Source organism: Monodelphis domestica, chromosome 1 (assembly GCF_027887165.1).
Source record: "Monodelphis domestica isolate mMonDom1 chromosome 1, mMonDom1.pri, whole genome shotgun sequence".
NCBI lineage: Eukaryota > Metazoa > Chordata > Mammalia > Didelphimorphia > Didelphidae > Monodelphis > Monodelphis domestica.
This window is the reverse complement of record NC_077227.1, coordinates 145,407,244-145,422,322: the sequence shown is the minus strand read 5'-3', so window position 1 is coordinate 145,422,322 and position 15,079 is coordinate 145,407,244. Positions and strand designations below refer to the sequence as shown.

The 15,079-nt window shown below is 35.3% G+C and overlaps 1 protein-coding gene across 18 annotated transcripts in view; it reads right to left on the bottom strand.

Annotated features, from left to right (window-relative positions):
• Positions 1 to 15,079, bottom strand: part of TJP1 (tight junction protein 1) — a 318,209-nt gene that overhangs the window by 73,525 nt on the left and 229,605 nt on the right. For 17 of the 18 annotated variants that reach the window (XM_007479476.3, XM_056807596.1, XM_056807602.1 and 14 more), the window contains one exon: positions 5,000 to 5,056. In XM_007479476.3, coding sequence (XP_007479538.1) covers positions 5,000 to 5,056 — 57 coding nt within the window. Of the gene's footprint in view, positions 1 to 4,999; positions 5,057 to 10,393; positions 10,460 to 15,079 lie in introns of those variants that run through there. The other variant, XM_056807624.1, reaches the window with a different exon arrangement.

Here is a 15,079-nt window from a genome sequence, read left to right as displayed (position 1 = left end):
TCAGGATGCAGCCTGAGATTTTTTTTAACTTTTATTTTTTAAACCCTTACCTTCTGTCTTGGAGTCAATACTGTGTATTGGCTCCAAGGCAGAAGAGTGGTAAGGGCTAGGCAATAGGGGTCAAGTGACTTGCCTAGGGTCACACAACTGGGAAGTGTCTGAGGCCAGATTTGAACCTAGGACCTCCCATCTCTAGGCCTAGCTCTCAACACACTGAGCTACCCAATTGGCCAATTTAGAAATGTGTTTTGCTTGACCAATGTATTTTTAATAAGGTTTAGTTTTTTCTTTCTTAATTGATGGAGGGTAGGAGAAGGTAAAGAGAAAATAAATGGATTTTTGCTGCTTTAAAATTTTTTATTTTAGGGGGCAGCTGGGTAGCTCAGTGGATTGAGAGCCAGATCTAGAGACGGGAGGTCCTAGATTCAAATCTGGCCTCAGCCACTTCCCAGCTATGTGACCCTGGGCAAGTCACTTAACCCCCATTGCCTAGCCCTTACCACTCTTCTGCCTTGGAGCCAATACACAGTATTGACTCCAAGACGGAAGGTAAGGGTTTAAAAAAAAATTTTTTTTTTTATTTTAAAAAACTAAATAAAGGTGGCAGAAAAGAAGTGGCTCTTTTCTAGAAGTTTTGATAGCTAAAGAAAAACTGGTGGATGATAGTCTTTAAAAGACAAGTTGGAATTGACCTCCAAGATCATCAAATACAATCCCTAACTTTTGCAGATAAGGAAAGTATGGCCATTTAAGGGTCTTCCTTGGTGTTACACAGGGAGTAAATAGCAGGTTGATTGTGAACAGATACCCAGATTCTCTCACTCCAGAGTATTCTCCCCTCAAAAGCAAATGGAAGAATTCAAGAGCTCAAGTTGAAGGACTGATACCCTGGCAAGGGCAGGGTTATATGAGAGGATGAAATAAAAGGGATAGGGGGACCAGAAGAGACTGAAGAGGAAAGAAGCCAGTCATAAGGAATGGCCTCATTTTCCTAGGTAGTCTGCTGAGAGGAAAAGGAGGAAAGGAGAGAGCATAACAGATATCTGAGCAGAAAGGAATATTTGTGAGATCTTCTACAGAGGATAATCCATCAAGGAAGAATAAAGGAAATGCCATAGAAGGGACAGGCTTAGTGGACAGAAAGCCAGGCATGAAAATTGGAGACCCTGAATTCATACCTGACCTCAGACACTTCCTAGCTATGAGACCCTGGACACAACCCCAACTGCCTAACCCTTTCAATTCTTCTGTCCTGTAACCCCCATTTGCCTAGCTATTACCACTCTTCTGTCCTAGAACTAATACTTAGTATTTACTCCAAGACAGAAAGAAAGGATTTTTAAAAAGGAGTGGGGGAACGCCAGATAGCAGTGAGGGAAGGTCCAGTTGTGATCAGATAACACATATGAATGGAACACAGTTGAGTTGGTTATGTGGCTTTATCCTGAAGTGTTCAAAAGCACGAGAGTGGAAACAAAGAAGGTAGATAGTGGGAAAAACCCAAGGCTGAGGTTTAAGCAAGTATGTCAGATGATAGGACAAAGAAGTAAAGAAAGGATTCATTCAAGGACAAGTGAGAGGTTTTGATTGAGAGTCTCAAGTATGAAAGTATGATGCCCAGAGTGGAAAATGGGCTGAGAAATAGTAAGGACCAGATTTTTATCTGAGCTACACTGGCATAAAATCTGACAACCTATCATTCAGGTATGGCCTTTACCAATGATATTCTACAATCTCTATTTTCATTCTTCCTATAATAACAATGAGTCAGTCCTTCCTCTTCAATACCAACAACATTGTATACATATGGTCACATATACACATATAAAAGGTAAATGGTATCTCTTACACAATCTCTTAAAAGTGAAACAATTAAGGAAAAAAAGATATTTGGTGTTTGGAAATTTAAAAAAAAGAAAGAAGGATTGCAAATTCAAAATTTTATATTCTACTTTTAAAAAATCTTATCCCTCACATCTCTGGCCTCTATCTAAAGTCTGACTTAAATTTATTTCCTTTTGTTTCTTATCTTTCATTCCTACTCCCAAACTTAATCTTTTTCCTTGTTTCCTATCTCTGATAGTCATGCTTTTTTTCACCTCTCTGTTTTTTATGCTTCTTTACTTCTACTTTTCTAAACAGTAGCTAGAGCAACCTGGAAAAAAAGAGTCCAAATGCTTCCAAATGGAAAGTACAGGGAAATATATTTCATACAATACCAATTCTACATTTTGCAGCAAGACAGCAAGGAGAAGGTTGGGATAGAAAAATTAAACAGAAAAGGAAATAGAGAATAGAGGGAATTGAGCAGAAATAGATGGAGCAAAAAGCTAAAAGCTGGAAAATAGGAAGCACAGAAGCAGAATGTACTCAAGGCGACAGCGATTGAAGAGAGTTTGAAATCTACCATTCTGAGGTGAAAGTCAGTTTTGTAAATAGTATCTCGCCTCATACCACGTTGGAATATCTTAGCAACTTTCCTGAGTCAAATATATCTGCAAAATAAAGTGATGTACAAGTCAATATTTTATCCCAAATTAGCACTGACTCTGAAAACTTTTACTACTTATATGACACTTAAAACTTGTAGTCAATAGTATATTCCTCTGTCTGACTATAAATTCAGGGTCCATGTCCTTAATCAATATACTCTACAGCAGAGGTTATTCAACATACTGCAATATGCAGCCTTGCCCACAACACTCCTCAACTAGACCAGTTTAAAATATAATTGGGAAATACTTAATAATAATACAAAATATATGTTAACTTTTGGTTTTCTGAGTCAGTATGTGGCCTGCAGAAATTCACTTCGATTTGACTTTGACACCACTGCTCCACAACAATTCCACAGAGTAATAAGAATAAAAGTTCATGTTAGAATGATTAAAGGAGGGGTAATTTCAGAAAAATCAATTCAGAAAAAATCTGAAATGAACTGATACAAAGTTAAGTTGCCAGAACTAGGAAAATAATTTATATAAGTTTCCTCATCTGTAAAATGGGAATATTAGTATTTCCCTCATAAGGTTTTTAAGAGGATCAAATGGGATAACGTATTAAAAATGTTCTATAAATGCCAGTTATTATGCTCTGAAAAACATGTAAAAGAAGAAATTTAAAGGCAGAACTGTGAGCCACTTAAGATAAATGTAGTATCCTCCTAACTAAACTGACATTTCTACATATTTTATACATCTGATCATATGAGAAAATTATGGCTCTTGGGTTTGAGGTTGACATGGTTTGACAAGATGTCTTCTAAAATTTCAGTTTGTGAATAGGGAGTTCACAGCACTTCAAAGTAAAACTTGATTTAGCCATTCCTCCAAATGAGGAGATTGAACATGAATCTGGGTCCCTACATTGTAAGTTACTTACAAAGATTTACAATTCTAATAAAGGCAATTTCTAAATCTAGTTTCAAGAATAGAGCAATAGACTCAAAATGCAGAATTACAACATATTTTCATATACAGACATGAGAAAATTTCTTTTGCTTGATTGTGTATTTGTTGTAAGGAGGCATTTTTTCTTCTTTTCTTCTAAAGTAGAAAGTATGGTAAAGAAGGGATAAGGCTTAAGTGGTCAAAAAGAAAATATAGTCATGTAAGCATTTTTAAATGCACAACAAGGGGGGGGCAGATGGGTGGCTCAGTGGATTGAGAACCAGGCCCAGAGATGGGAGGTCCTGGGTTCAAATCTGGTCTAAGACATTTCCTAGTATTAATTCTAAGACAGAAGGTAAGAGTCTAAAATAAATAAACAAAAATTAAACAAAAAAATAAATGCATAACAAAAGAGAAAGAAAACCATAATCAAGTAGGATATTTCTGAAAGGTACATACTGGATTTATTAAAAGCACAAGTATAAAAGACAAATTGCATATAAAGATTCATAGTTTTTGATGCAGAGTGAAATAAGCAGAACCGGAGGAACACTGTAGTACACAGTAACAATATCATACACAATGATTATCTGGTAAACTTGGCTACTCTCAACAATGTAATGATCTCGGACAATCCTGAAAGACTTATTAGAGAGAATGCTATCTACCTCCAAAAAAAAAAGAACTATTGGAGTTGTCTTTCACATCAGTTTATTTGGGGGTTTTGGTTATGTATGATTATGCTCTTACAATTATCAATATTGGAAGTATCTTGTGCGTGACAAAAAAAATAAAATTCAAAAAAGAGATTCAGAGTTCTGTGTACAACCCTATTTTTCTGTTCTATTATGCATATGGAAACATTCATTTTCATGTTTAAGTTCAGAATAAAAACATTGAAATTATGTACTCAATAAATGTTTACTAAATTATGCTGAGTTTATGGCAACTGAGTTTTCCCTGAACCAGCCTCAGCAGAGGCAAATTGGTGACTATCAGTCTCTCACTAAGCAGTTTACATGACTTTAGACAACTTGTTAAACCTTTCTGGGTCTCAGATCTTTCATTTGTTAAAATGAGAGTACTGGACTACATAATCTTTAAGGTCCCTTTCAGTTCAAAGGTCAATGATTCTAGGCCGGGGAAACTAATCAACAAAATAATTATTGAGCACCTATGTATAAAGTACTGTTCTAGACAATGAAATTGATCTAAGAAGCATACAAAAAAATAGACAGCAATTTAAAAGTGGTCTATTAAAATAATCTAATCTTTTTGTGGACTTAACAGCAAGCTTCTGAAAGTCTATCAAAGTATATTACTCATGCCAAAATATTGTTGTTTCCGTCAAATTACTCAAAATTTAGGGAATCTGTACCTGAATGAAAATTTTGTATTTATAAGCCACAATTCAAAAAGCAGTCAAATAAATCCAATTTTGTCAAAAATTAATCATTTAACAATGATTTTGGCAAAAGAACAGTAACTAATTTTAAACTAAAAGAAAAAAAGCACATAATTTCCTTTTCTTTTACTTCCTGACATCTGGATTTACTCTATTGTTTTAAATCAATATCCTGAGTTAGGTTTTTACTATAGTAAAAACTCACCCTGTGAAGCGTCACTGTGTGTTGTTCCCATATAGCCGTTTCCTCCATTGTTGTGCTCTGGCAAAGAGGAGAGAAAAAGAAACTTTAGTATATGTTACTAGTTTGAGTTCTTCAAAGAAAAAAATACTATATGCACAGCAAACAATTTAGTATTCTAGAATAAACGTTCTTAATGTTAAAAATACTCTAGCTTTATAGTTATGGAAGAGACCATTTTGGTTTTAGGTTTTTTGTTTGTTTTGTTTTATGGAACAGGAAACTACATACTGGAACTTCCTTTGTTTTTAACAACTTGGAAAGATGCCTCATCTGGCTGAATATCTGCTAAAAACAATAATTATCTATCATCTAGCCTTACAATCTTGGCACAATTTTACATTCTGAATACATTAACCAAACTAATCAGTTAAAGTGAGTAATAGTCATTCAAAGTCATGTAATTCCAACTAATTGTATTTTTAAAACATGAAAGCATCCCCTAATTTCATTATAAATACACATTACAAGAAAACACAAAGACATTCCATACCTTTGGTCAATGACTTTACTCAGTGTATAAATCAGTTTTACTGCTATTCCCAATTGCAACTTTATTTCATAATCAAAGTCCCAAATAATTTATAACATGGAAAAATACCAATTCTAGAAATTATATGATAATAAACTAATATTAAATAAATGTTTTGTTGCTATTAAGAATAAACGGGAGGGGGGGGGCGGGGGGGGGGGGGGGGAGCTGGGTAGCTCAGTGGATTGAGAGCCAGGCCTAGAGATGGGAGGTCCTAGGTTCAAATCTGGCCTCAGACACTTTCCAGCTGTGTGACCCTGGGCAAGTCACTTGACCCCCATTGCCTTGCCCTTACCACTCTTCTGTCTTGGAGCCAATACACAGTATTGACTCCAAGACGGAAGGTAAAGATTTAAAAAAAAAAAAGAATAACCACCACAAAAAAAGTGATTTGCAGAAGAACACAGCCCAGAAGAACTGGGACTTCAAGCTAAGACTAAATAGATGTCAAATAAGCAACTTTCCCTCTAATTATAATTACCATAAGGTTTATGGTAACTTTATCTCATATAGATGATTCAATATAGAGAAAAACAAATTACTATTTAAGAGATAAGCACTTAAGAATTTAAATTACGAACATTTTAACCAACAGCTCATGGAACCATAATAAAACAATTCATCAAGACCCAGGATAAAATTTCTAACTCATGTTAATTAATTTTTAATCTGATTATTTGAAGTATAAAATATGAATCTACAGAGTTTAATATAGTAGCCTCAAAACGTGGAAAGCCAAGAGACTTCAGAGTAGAAATAAAATATTATCAGTAATAAAGAGCAACATAGCCATTATTTTATGTGCTTGAAGTTGCTGACTTTATTAATACTATACTACTCTTTTTCTCTCTTTTCTTTTAGGTTATGTAAGATAGTTAACCACAAGGCTTCCTTCCAAATATGGTAGTTTTCTTATAGGAAGTCTAGCCCTGTTCAGACAGATATCTCCTCCTCCCCCATCCCTCAAACCCCCTAGTCTCCAGTATTATCACAGATAAGAGTAGCAGAGGCATAGCTCATAAGTCTCTCCAGTCCAGAATCAGCATTTGAATCACAGGAGAGATCCTTGATGCCAGCAACTGGGTTTTACCCCAGCTCCCAAGAAAACAAAAGGAGCTGAATTCTAAGTGAGCCATCATAAATGTAATAAAAATAGGAGAAGGTGGAAGCAGTAAAAGTAGCTAAGAAGAGATGAAAGGAAGAGTTACATAGCAGGTGAAGATATTTTAGGCTATCAAAAACTCTCAAGACATTTAATTGCTGCAAAATAGAATGCCTCTGAGCTCCACTGTATTTATTTTAAGCATTCAAAAGTACTGTTACAGCTGGTTAAGGAAAAACTGCTTTGTTTATTTTGTGCAAATGATTTGGATAGTCATGAAAACTGTAGCAACAACTTGAAAGTGTATACTAGACTACATCATTGCAAGAACAAAAGAATCCCCCCTCCCCAAAATAAAATGTTTTATTAAGCAATAAACTTTTCCAAAAATGTCTATGATATCAAATGGATTTTGCATCATATAAGAATGATTACAGAATTTCAATGTAGAAAAAGCTTCATTAAAGAGGAGAAACAATAGTGCCACAGCAACTACTTAGTTGAAACATGCAAACAATTCCAAATACTTCATCATAAAGAAAATTCAGTGGAAATAACCATTAGTAAGTCTGATAATCTTTTGCAAAAAAAAAAAAACTGAGAAAATAAACTACTAGAGAGATAATTGCTACCAACTGCCTCTTCTCAATGCATAGATAAAATCATGTCCCTGCCTACTCAAAAACTTTTTAAAGCTCGTCACTCAAAACTTTTTTTGCTTGGTACAAACCTTAGAGGCAAGTTATTTTTTAGTCATAAATACAGTTACTCATAATTTTACAACCAAAGAATGACAATAAAGTTCTTCTTAGGTAACGTAAGTTTCATTTTTTAAAGAGCTTAAATATATAGCATAGTAAAAAACTTTTAAAGTGACAATGCAAGTCATGACAGTGTAGAATAATGGTAAGACCATGGATCTATTAGCAGATTGGCCTAGTTTAGGTAAAGTCCTGATTCTATCAATTGTGCTGTTATGCAAATCACTTTTTGTGGTGGTTATTCTTAATGGCAGCAAATATTTATTTGGCATTTTAACAATGCATTTCACAGATTACTCCTGGACAGACCTAATTTAAAATTAAGTGATTCAGATTCAATGTTGAAGTTCAAGGTAATGTTTATGGTAAGAATTACAGTAGTTATTTTAATTCTCTCTTTTAGGAGATAAGGAGACTATTCTCAGGAGTTGAGGAATACTAATATGGTAAACATAATGTTCTTTTGCCATTGACAATGGACACTAAATGAAAAGTATTATCTGAAGTCTCATCCTCACTCCAGGTCCCATTCTCCTTTATAACCCTAATCTTAATGGGTTTAACCTCATTCTTTTCAGTTTACCTGCTCTCAATGGGATTAGCCACTCTAGTTTTCCACCTAAAGTCAATCTAGTTTACCTCCAATGGTCTAAAAACTATCCTTCCACCTTCAAGGCATTAGCCTTACAATTTTAAAGTGCATTCACATCTGTCTCTAGTGGAGCTAGATGGCATGAACACGTGGCCTGAAGTCAGGAAGACCCAAGTTCAAGTCCAACCTCAGGCACTTATTAGCTGGATGACAACAGGTAAATTACTTAAGGCCTCAGTTTCTTCCTCTGTAAAATGAGCTGGAGAAGGAAATAGCAAGCCACTCCAGTACCCTTGCCAAGAAAAACCCAAATCAGGTCAAAGAGTAGGACATTAACTGAAATAACTGAACAACAGTAACAAAATCCAGAAGCACACATCTAGCTAACTGTACCATCAATAGGTGCCTCTTTTTCACACTGGGAGAGCTCTCCTCATACACTTCAAAAATGCTTCAGAAACAGGCTTCCAAAGGCCAGCTAGATGGCTCAGTGGATCAAGAGCCAGGCCTAGAGCCTGGAAGGCCTGGGTTCAAATCCAACCTCCAACATTTCCTAGATGTGTGTCACTGGAAAAGTCACTTAACTTCCATCTTACCACTCTTCTGCAGATGGAAGGTAAAGGTTTAAAAAAAAAAAGAAATGAGTTACCAGACTTTCATAACTGGCCATCCAAACACCCACCCATTTCCCAAATCTATCATGAAGTCACTGAAATATATACCTGCTCACTAGACCAAATATTCTATCTAAGACTAAAAATAAGATGATCCAGCCTCATGACTGAAATGTAATAAAATACACATTAATGATAAAATGAAGAGAGAGAGAGAGAGAGAGAGAGAGAGAGAGAGAGAGGGAGAGAGAGAGAGAGAGAGAGAGAGAGGGAGAGAGAGAGCACAAAGACTTTACAACAAAGAATTTAAGGATATGCTAACTCCCCATCATCTCCATATTGGCTAGGGAAGTAGCCATGAGTTGGAAAGCAGAAATTTTCTGCAAATTGTGATTTTTCATTTAAGCCTATTCCTAAAACTTTTAATTCTTCCATGGTATGATCAAGTATTATAGCTATTTTTAAAATACTGTATAATATTCAGACCTGAACAGCTCTAGAAACTCAAGCAAACTTCCACCAATTCCCTGTTACCTCAACTTTTTATCTCTATAGTATTCTGGCCTAATCAAATTTAGAGGACCAATTCCTATTTGCTTTAAAGGGTATTCAAGACTGTATAAAGTTAATACTTTTGCTACCACATATATCTTATTTGGTTTTTAATCCTTATGACAACCCCATAAGAACTACAAGTATAATTATCAACATTTTACTGAGTATGAAAGCTGGACATCCCTGAGATTATCTTTGACTTTTCCCATGATCTCTTACTAAACATTTATCAAATTTCATATTGTTTCACTACTCTCAATTTCTACTACCATTATCCTACTTCAGATTGACTTTCTATTTAGACTATTACAAAAACTTAGATATATTTCTTTGTGCCTCTCTTCAAGTCAGTATGGAGCAAATCACTGCTAACTTACCTTTCTAAGAATACCTATTACTTGATTAACATTCAAACTATAATCTGGTACCATCTTGTTTTTCTAGGCTTACCTCAAACCATACCAACCTCTATTTACTCTATATCACTCACACACACACACACACACACACACACACACCCAAGAGGTCCACTCTGTCTGAAATCATACTGTCATTTCATCAACATGGCTTTGCTCGTGCTGTTTCTTAGCCACAAAATGGCCTCCCCTTCCAAACTGTTAAACTTCAACCCCCTTTTTAAAAAAATAAAATTCTACCAAAAAACTTTTTTTACTGAATTAGAAAAAACCATAACAAAGTTTATTTGGAAGAACAAAAGATCAAGGATATCCAGGGAAAGGAAAGATTAAGACCAAGCAAGAGTTGGAAAAAATTACAAAGTGTAAAATCAATAATTTTGATTACATTAAATTAAAAGGTTTTGTACAAACAAAACAAATACAACCAAAATTAGAAGGGAAGCAACAAACTGGGAAACAATCTTCATAACAAAAACTTCTGCCAAAGGTCTAATTACTCAAATCTATAGAGTTAAATCAATTGTACAAAAAAATCAAGCCATTCTCTAGTTGATAAATGGGCAAGGGACATGAATAGGCAATTTTCATATAAAGAAATCAAAACTATTAATAAGCACATGAAAATGTGTTCTAAATCTCTTATAATCAGAGATGCAAATCAAAACTCTGAGGTATCACCTCACACCTAGCAGACTGGCTAACATGTAGTGTAGTAGTAGCAGTGGTAGTCTCTTGGTGACCGAGAATGACTATTGTCTTTGTGCAGTTTCATCTACGGTGTACCTTCATGTGGCTTTGAAGTCCAAAGACTGAGGCGCCAAGTTTGTGGCACATGGGGCCTGGGACGCCAGTTGTTACGGGAGGTGCGGTTGTGGCCTGGTGTCGGCGTTCACGCGCAGCGACAAGGACTGGTCCGAGGCTAACATGACAGCAAAGGAAAGTAATGAATGCTGGAGGGGATGTGGCAAAGTTGGGACATTAATTCATTGCTGATGGAGTTGTGAATTGATCCAACCATTCTGGAAAGCAATTTGGAACTATGCCCAAAGGGCGCTAAAAGACTGTCTGCCCTTTGATCCAGCCATAGCACTGCTGGGTTTCTACCCCAAAGAGATAATAAGGAAAAAGACTTGTACAAGAATATTCATAGCTTCACTCTTTGTGGTAGCAAAAAATTGGAAAATGAGGGGATGCCCTTCAATTGGGGAATGGCTGAACAAATTGTGGTATATGTTGGTGATGGAATACTATTGTGCTCAAAGGAATAATAAAGTGGAGGAATTCCATGTGAACTGGAAAGACCTCTAGGAATTGATGCAGAGTGAGAGGAGCAGAACCAGGAAAACATTGTACACAGAGACTGATACACTGTAGTACAATCGAATGTAATGGACTTCTCCATTAGTGGCAATGCAGTGATCCTGAACAACTCGGAGGGATTTATGAGAAAGAACACTATCCACATCCAAAGGAAAAACTGTGAGAGCAGAAACGCCGAAGAAAAACAACTGCTTGATTACATGGGTCAAGGGGAATATGATTGGGGATGTAGACTCTAAATGATCATCCTAGTGAAAACATCAACAACATGGAAAAAGGTTCTGATCAAGGACACATGTAAAACCCAGTGTAATTGGACATCAGCTATGGGAAGGGGTCGGGGAAGGGGAGAGAAGGAAAGAAATATGATTCTTGTAACCAAGGAATAATGTCCTAAATGGACTAAATAACATTAAAAAAAAAATCAAACTCAAATGTCATCTACCCTATGTAGACAGGCTTACCTCTTCAATTAGCAACTCATGGTACATAGTTCTCTAACTCCTTTAAAATGCTTGAGGAGTTGTTCTGTTTGGTATTAAATGCAAAAGAAGTACAGCAAGGCAAGGCTTGGCTAGCCAACAAAAAGATCTAGGATTTGTCAGCACAACAGATGGGGAACACAACATATAGAGAATGAGCTGCAAAGTAGCATAATGTTTAACAAACCAAAAGATGAACTACTGAAGCAGTTTTGCTATTAAATAAAAACTGGTAGGAAGAAATTCCGTTTAGACCAACATTCCACAACATGACAAAATAAACTTCAAGTGGTTATCTGTTCAACATATTAAAATCATATCACAAATTAGAGAAGCAAAGAATGAGATACCTTTCTTAATTTTAGAAGAAGGAAGAATACATGACCAAAGGAACAAGAGTATTAATGCAGAGAAAATGTACAATTTTAATCAAATAAAATTGAAAAGCTTCTGCATAGACAAAACCAACAGCTAAAATTAGATGGGCTAAAGTTAAAGGGAAAAGAAAATTCTTTGCAACAAATTTCCCTAACAAAGGTCTGATACCCAAAATTTATAAGGAACTAAGGACTAGAATTAAAAAGGAGCAGGATTCCTGTAGGAGGTGAGATTTTAGCTGGGATTTTAAGAAAGTCAACAGGTAGAGATGAGGAACATTCTTAAAAAAAGGAAAACAGTCATTTAAAAAACAGAGTCCAAAGATGCCTGATCAAGAAGAGCAAAGAGGCCAATATCTCTGGCAGAGTACTTGGGGGTAGGACAAGTGTATATGGTGTAATAAAATTGGAAAAAGAGGCAGAGCAAGTTATAAAGGACTTTGAAGGCAAAACAAAGCATTTTATATTTGATCATGGAGATGATATGGAGTATCAAATATTATCAAATGCAGGTCAAAATTAATGAGAATTAAAAGACCATCAGATTTGGCAGTTAAGCAAGCACTGATAACTCTAAAAGGAGACTGGGTTCAGCTAAGTGATGAGTTCAGAAGTTTTAGGCAAGTATGATTGGAAGTAAGATTTTGTAAAAGGTCACAGGGTGGATGAGAGGAGTGGAAACAACTATTTCTATTAGTCTGGCTGGGAGAAGAGATACAGGATTGAGGCGATCTAGTCAGTCTTTTTTGTTTCTTTGTTTGTTCGTTCTTTTAAAATGAGATAAACGTGGACTTGTTTGAAGACAATACAGAAAGAACCAGTAGCTGTAAAGAGGGTAAAAAGGAAGTGCGATGGTTTATGATTAATACTGAAATCTACTGAGGAAAATGAAAGGGAATAGGAGGACTAAGGGCACATTTAGAGGGGTTTGACCTTAGCATAGATACAAGACTCCCAACTCCACACAGATATTGAATAGGAGTGGAGGCAACAGATTGTGAAGATAATCCAGAGCAGAAAGATGCCTAAATGAGGGCTAAGCAATGATAGGAGTTTTAGAAAAAGAATTGTAGAGTAAAAATCAATATAGTGTTGTTGAACTGGTTAAATATAGTCAAACTGTAGATGGAAGAAGGAAAATGAAGTCAAATCAGAATATAGTATTACCTTGATAAAGTTATATAGGAGTCAAGAGATTGGAGGTCTTAATAAGAGGAAAGAATAGATTTAGGAAGGCTGAGGACTTGGGAGAAATGGAATGATAGGAGTTTATGACCCAAAAGAGTAATATCAAGAGTTTTTAACTAGGGAAGTAGACTACTTATGGATAATTCTGAGAACTAATTTGTGAGCCCTATGTGAGACTGAGGTGGAATAAAGTAGATCATAGTAATAAGGAGATCTTCTAAAACCAAAATCGCCAATCAAATACTTGTATAAAGAAGTGATAATTCATACCTTCTGCATTTCTACTCCCACAAGTTCTTTCTCTTGATGTGGATAGCTTTCTTTTTCCTAAGTCCCTCAGGACTGTCCTAGATCATTGCATTTCTATTAGCAGCAAAGTCTATTACATTTGATTTTTTCACAATATTTCTGTTTACTGTGTACAGTGTTCTCCTGGTTCTGCCCATTTTACTTTGCATCAGTTCATGGAGGTCTTTCCAGTTTTTACAGAAATCAAGCAGTTCATCATTCCTTATAACACAACAGTATTCCATCACCATCATATACCACAATTTGTTTAGACATTCCCCAATCAATAGGCATTCCCTTGTTTTCCAATTTTTTGCCACCACAAAGAGTGTGACTATAAATATTTTTGTACAAATATTTTTCAATATCTCTTTGGGGTACAAAACCAATAATGATATAGCTGGAAGTCCTCTGAGCATAATTCCAAAATGCCTTCCAGAATGGTTAGGTCAGTTCACAACTTGTTGACTTACTGATTCATTCAAGATGAAGAAATGGAGGTTCAGAGGTATTAAATGCCTTGACTAAAGTCACAGATAACCAGTTAAATATTTGAGATAGGATTTGAATTCAGGTCTTCCTAATTCTAATTCCAGAACTAATCTCATTGACCCTCAGGTTATTCATCTGTAAAAGGTAGGAGAGGTCAGGATAGATGATCTTTAAGGGCTCTTTCAATTCTAAAATTAAAAGATTATTATTTTTAGGAAAGGCCCTTCTATTCCTATACTTTCTAGTGTTTTCAAAAGGAATGGGTGTTGTATTTTATCAAAGGCTTTTTCTGAATCTATTGAGATAATCATGTGATTTTTGTCAGTTTGCTTGTTAATATGGTAAATTATGCAGATAGTTTTCCTAATGTTGAACCATTCTTGCATTCCTGGTATGAATCCTACCTGGTCATAGTGGATAACCCTTGTGATGACTTGCTGGAGTCTTTTTGCTAGTATCCTATTTAAGATTTTTGCATCTATATTCATTAGGGAGATTGGCCTATAGTTTTCTTTCTCTGTTTTTATCTGCCTGGCTTTGGGATCAGTACCATATTTGTGTTGTAAAAATGAATTTGGAAGAACTCCTTCTTGGCTTATTCTGTCAAATAGTTTGTATAAATACTGGGATTAGCTGTTCTTTGAATGTTTGATAGAATTCGTTTTTTAATCCATCTGGACCTGGGAATTTTTTCTTAGGGAGTTCTTTGATGGCTTGTTCAATTTTCTTTTTCTGATATGGGGCTGTTTAGGTAATTTATTTCTTCCTCTGTTAGTCTAGGCAATTTATATTTTTGTAAGTATTCATCCATTTCACCTAGATTGCCATATTTGTTGCCATATAATTGGGCATAGTAGTTTTTAATGATTGCCTTAATTTCCTCTTCATTAGAGGTGAGGTCTCCCTTTTCTTGGGATACTGTTGATTTGGTTTTTTCTTTCCTTTTTTTAATTAGACTGACTAGTACTTTATTTTATTTGTTTTTTCAAAGTACCAGTTTCTAGTCTTATTTATTAAATCAATAGTTCTTTGACTTTCAATTTTATTAATTTCTCCTTTGATTTTTAGGATCTCTAATTTAGTCTTCATCTGAGGATTTTTAATTTGTTCGCTTTCTAGTTTTTTAATTTGCATGCCCAATTCATTGACTTCTGCCCTTCTTAATTTGTTAATATATATACTCAAGGATATAAATTTGCCCCTGAGTACTGCTTTGACTGCATCCCATAGGTTTTGAAAGGATGTCTCATCATTGTCATTTTCTTCAATGAAGTTGTTAATTGTTTCTATGATTTGTTCTTTAACTAACTGGTTTTGTGGTA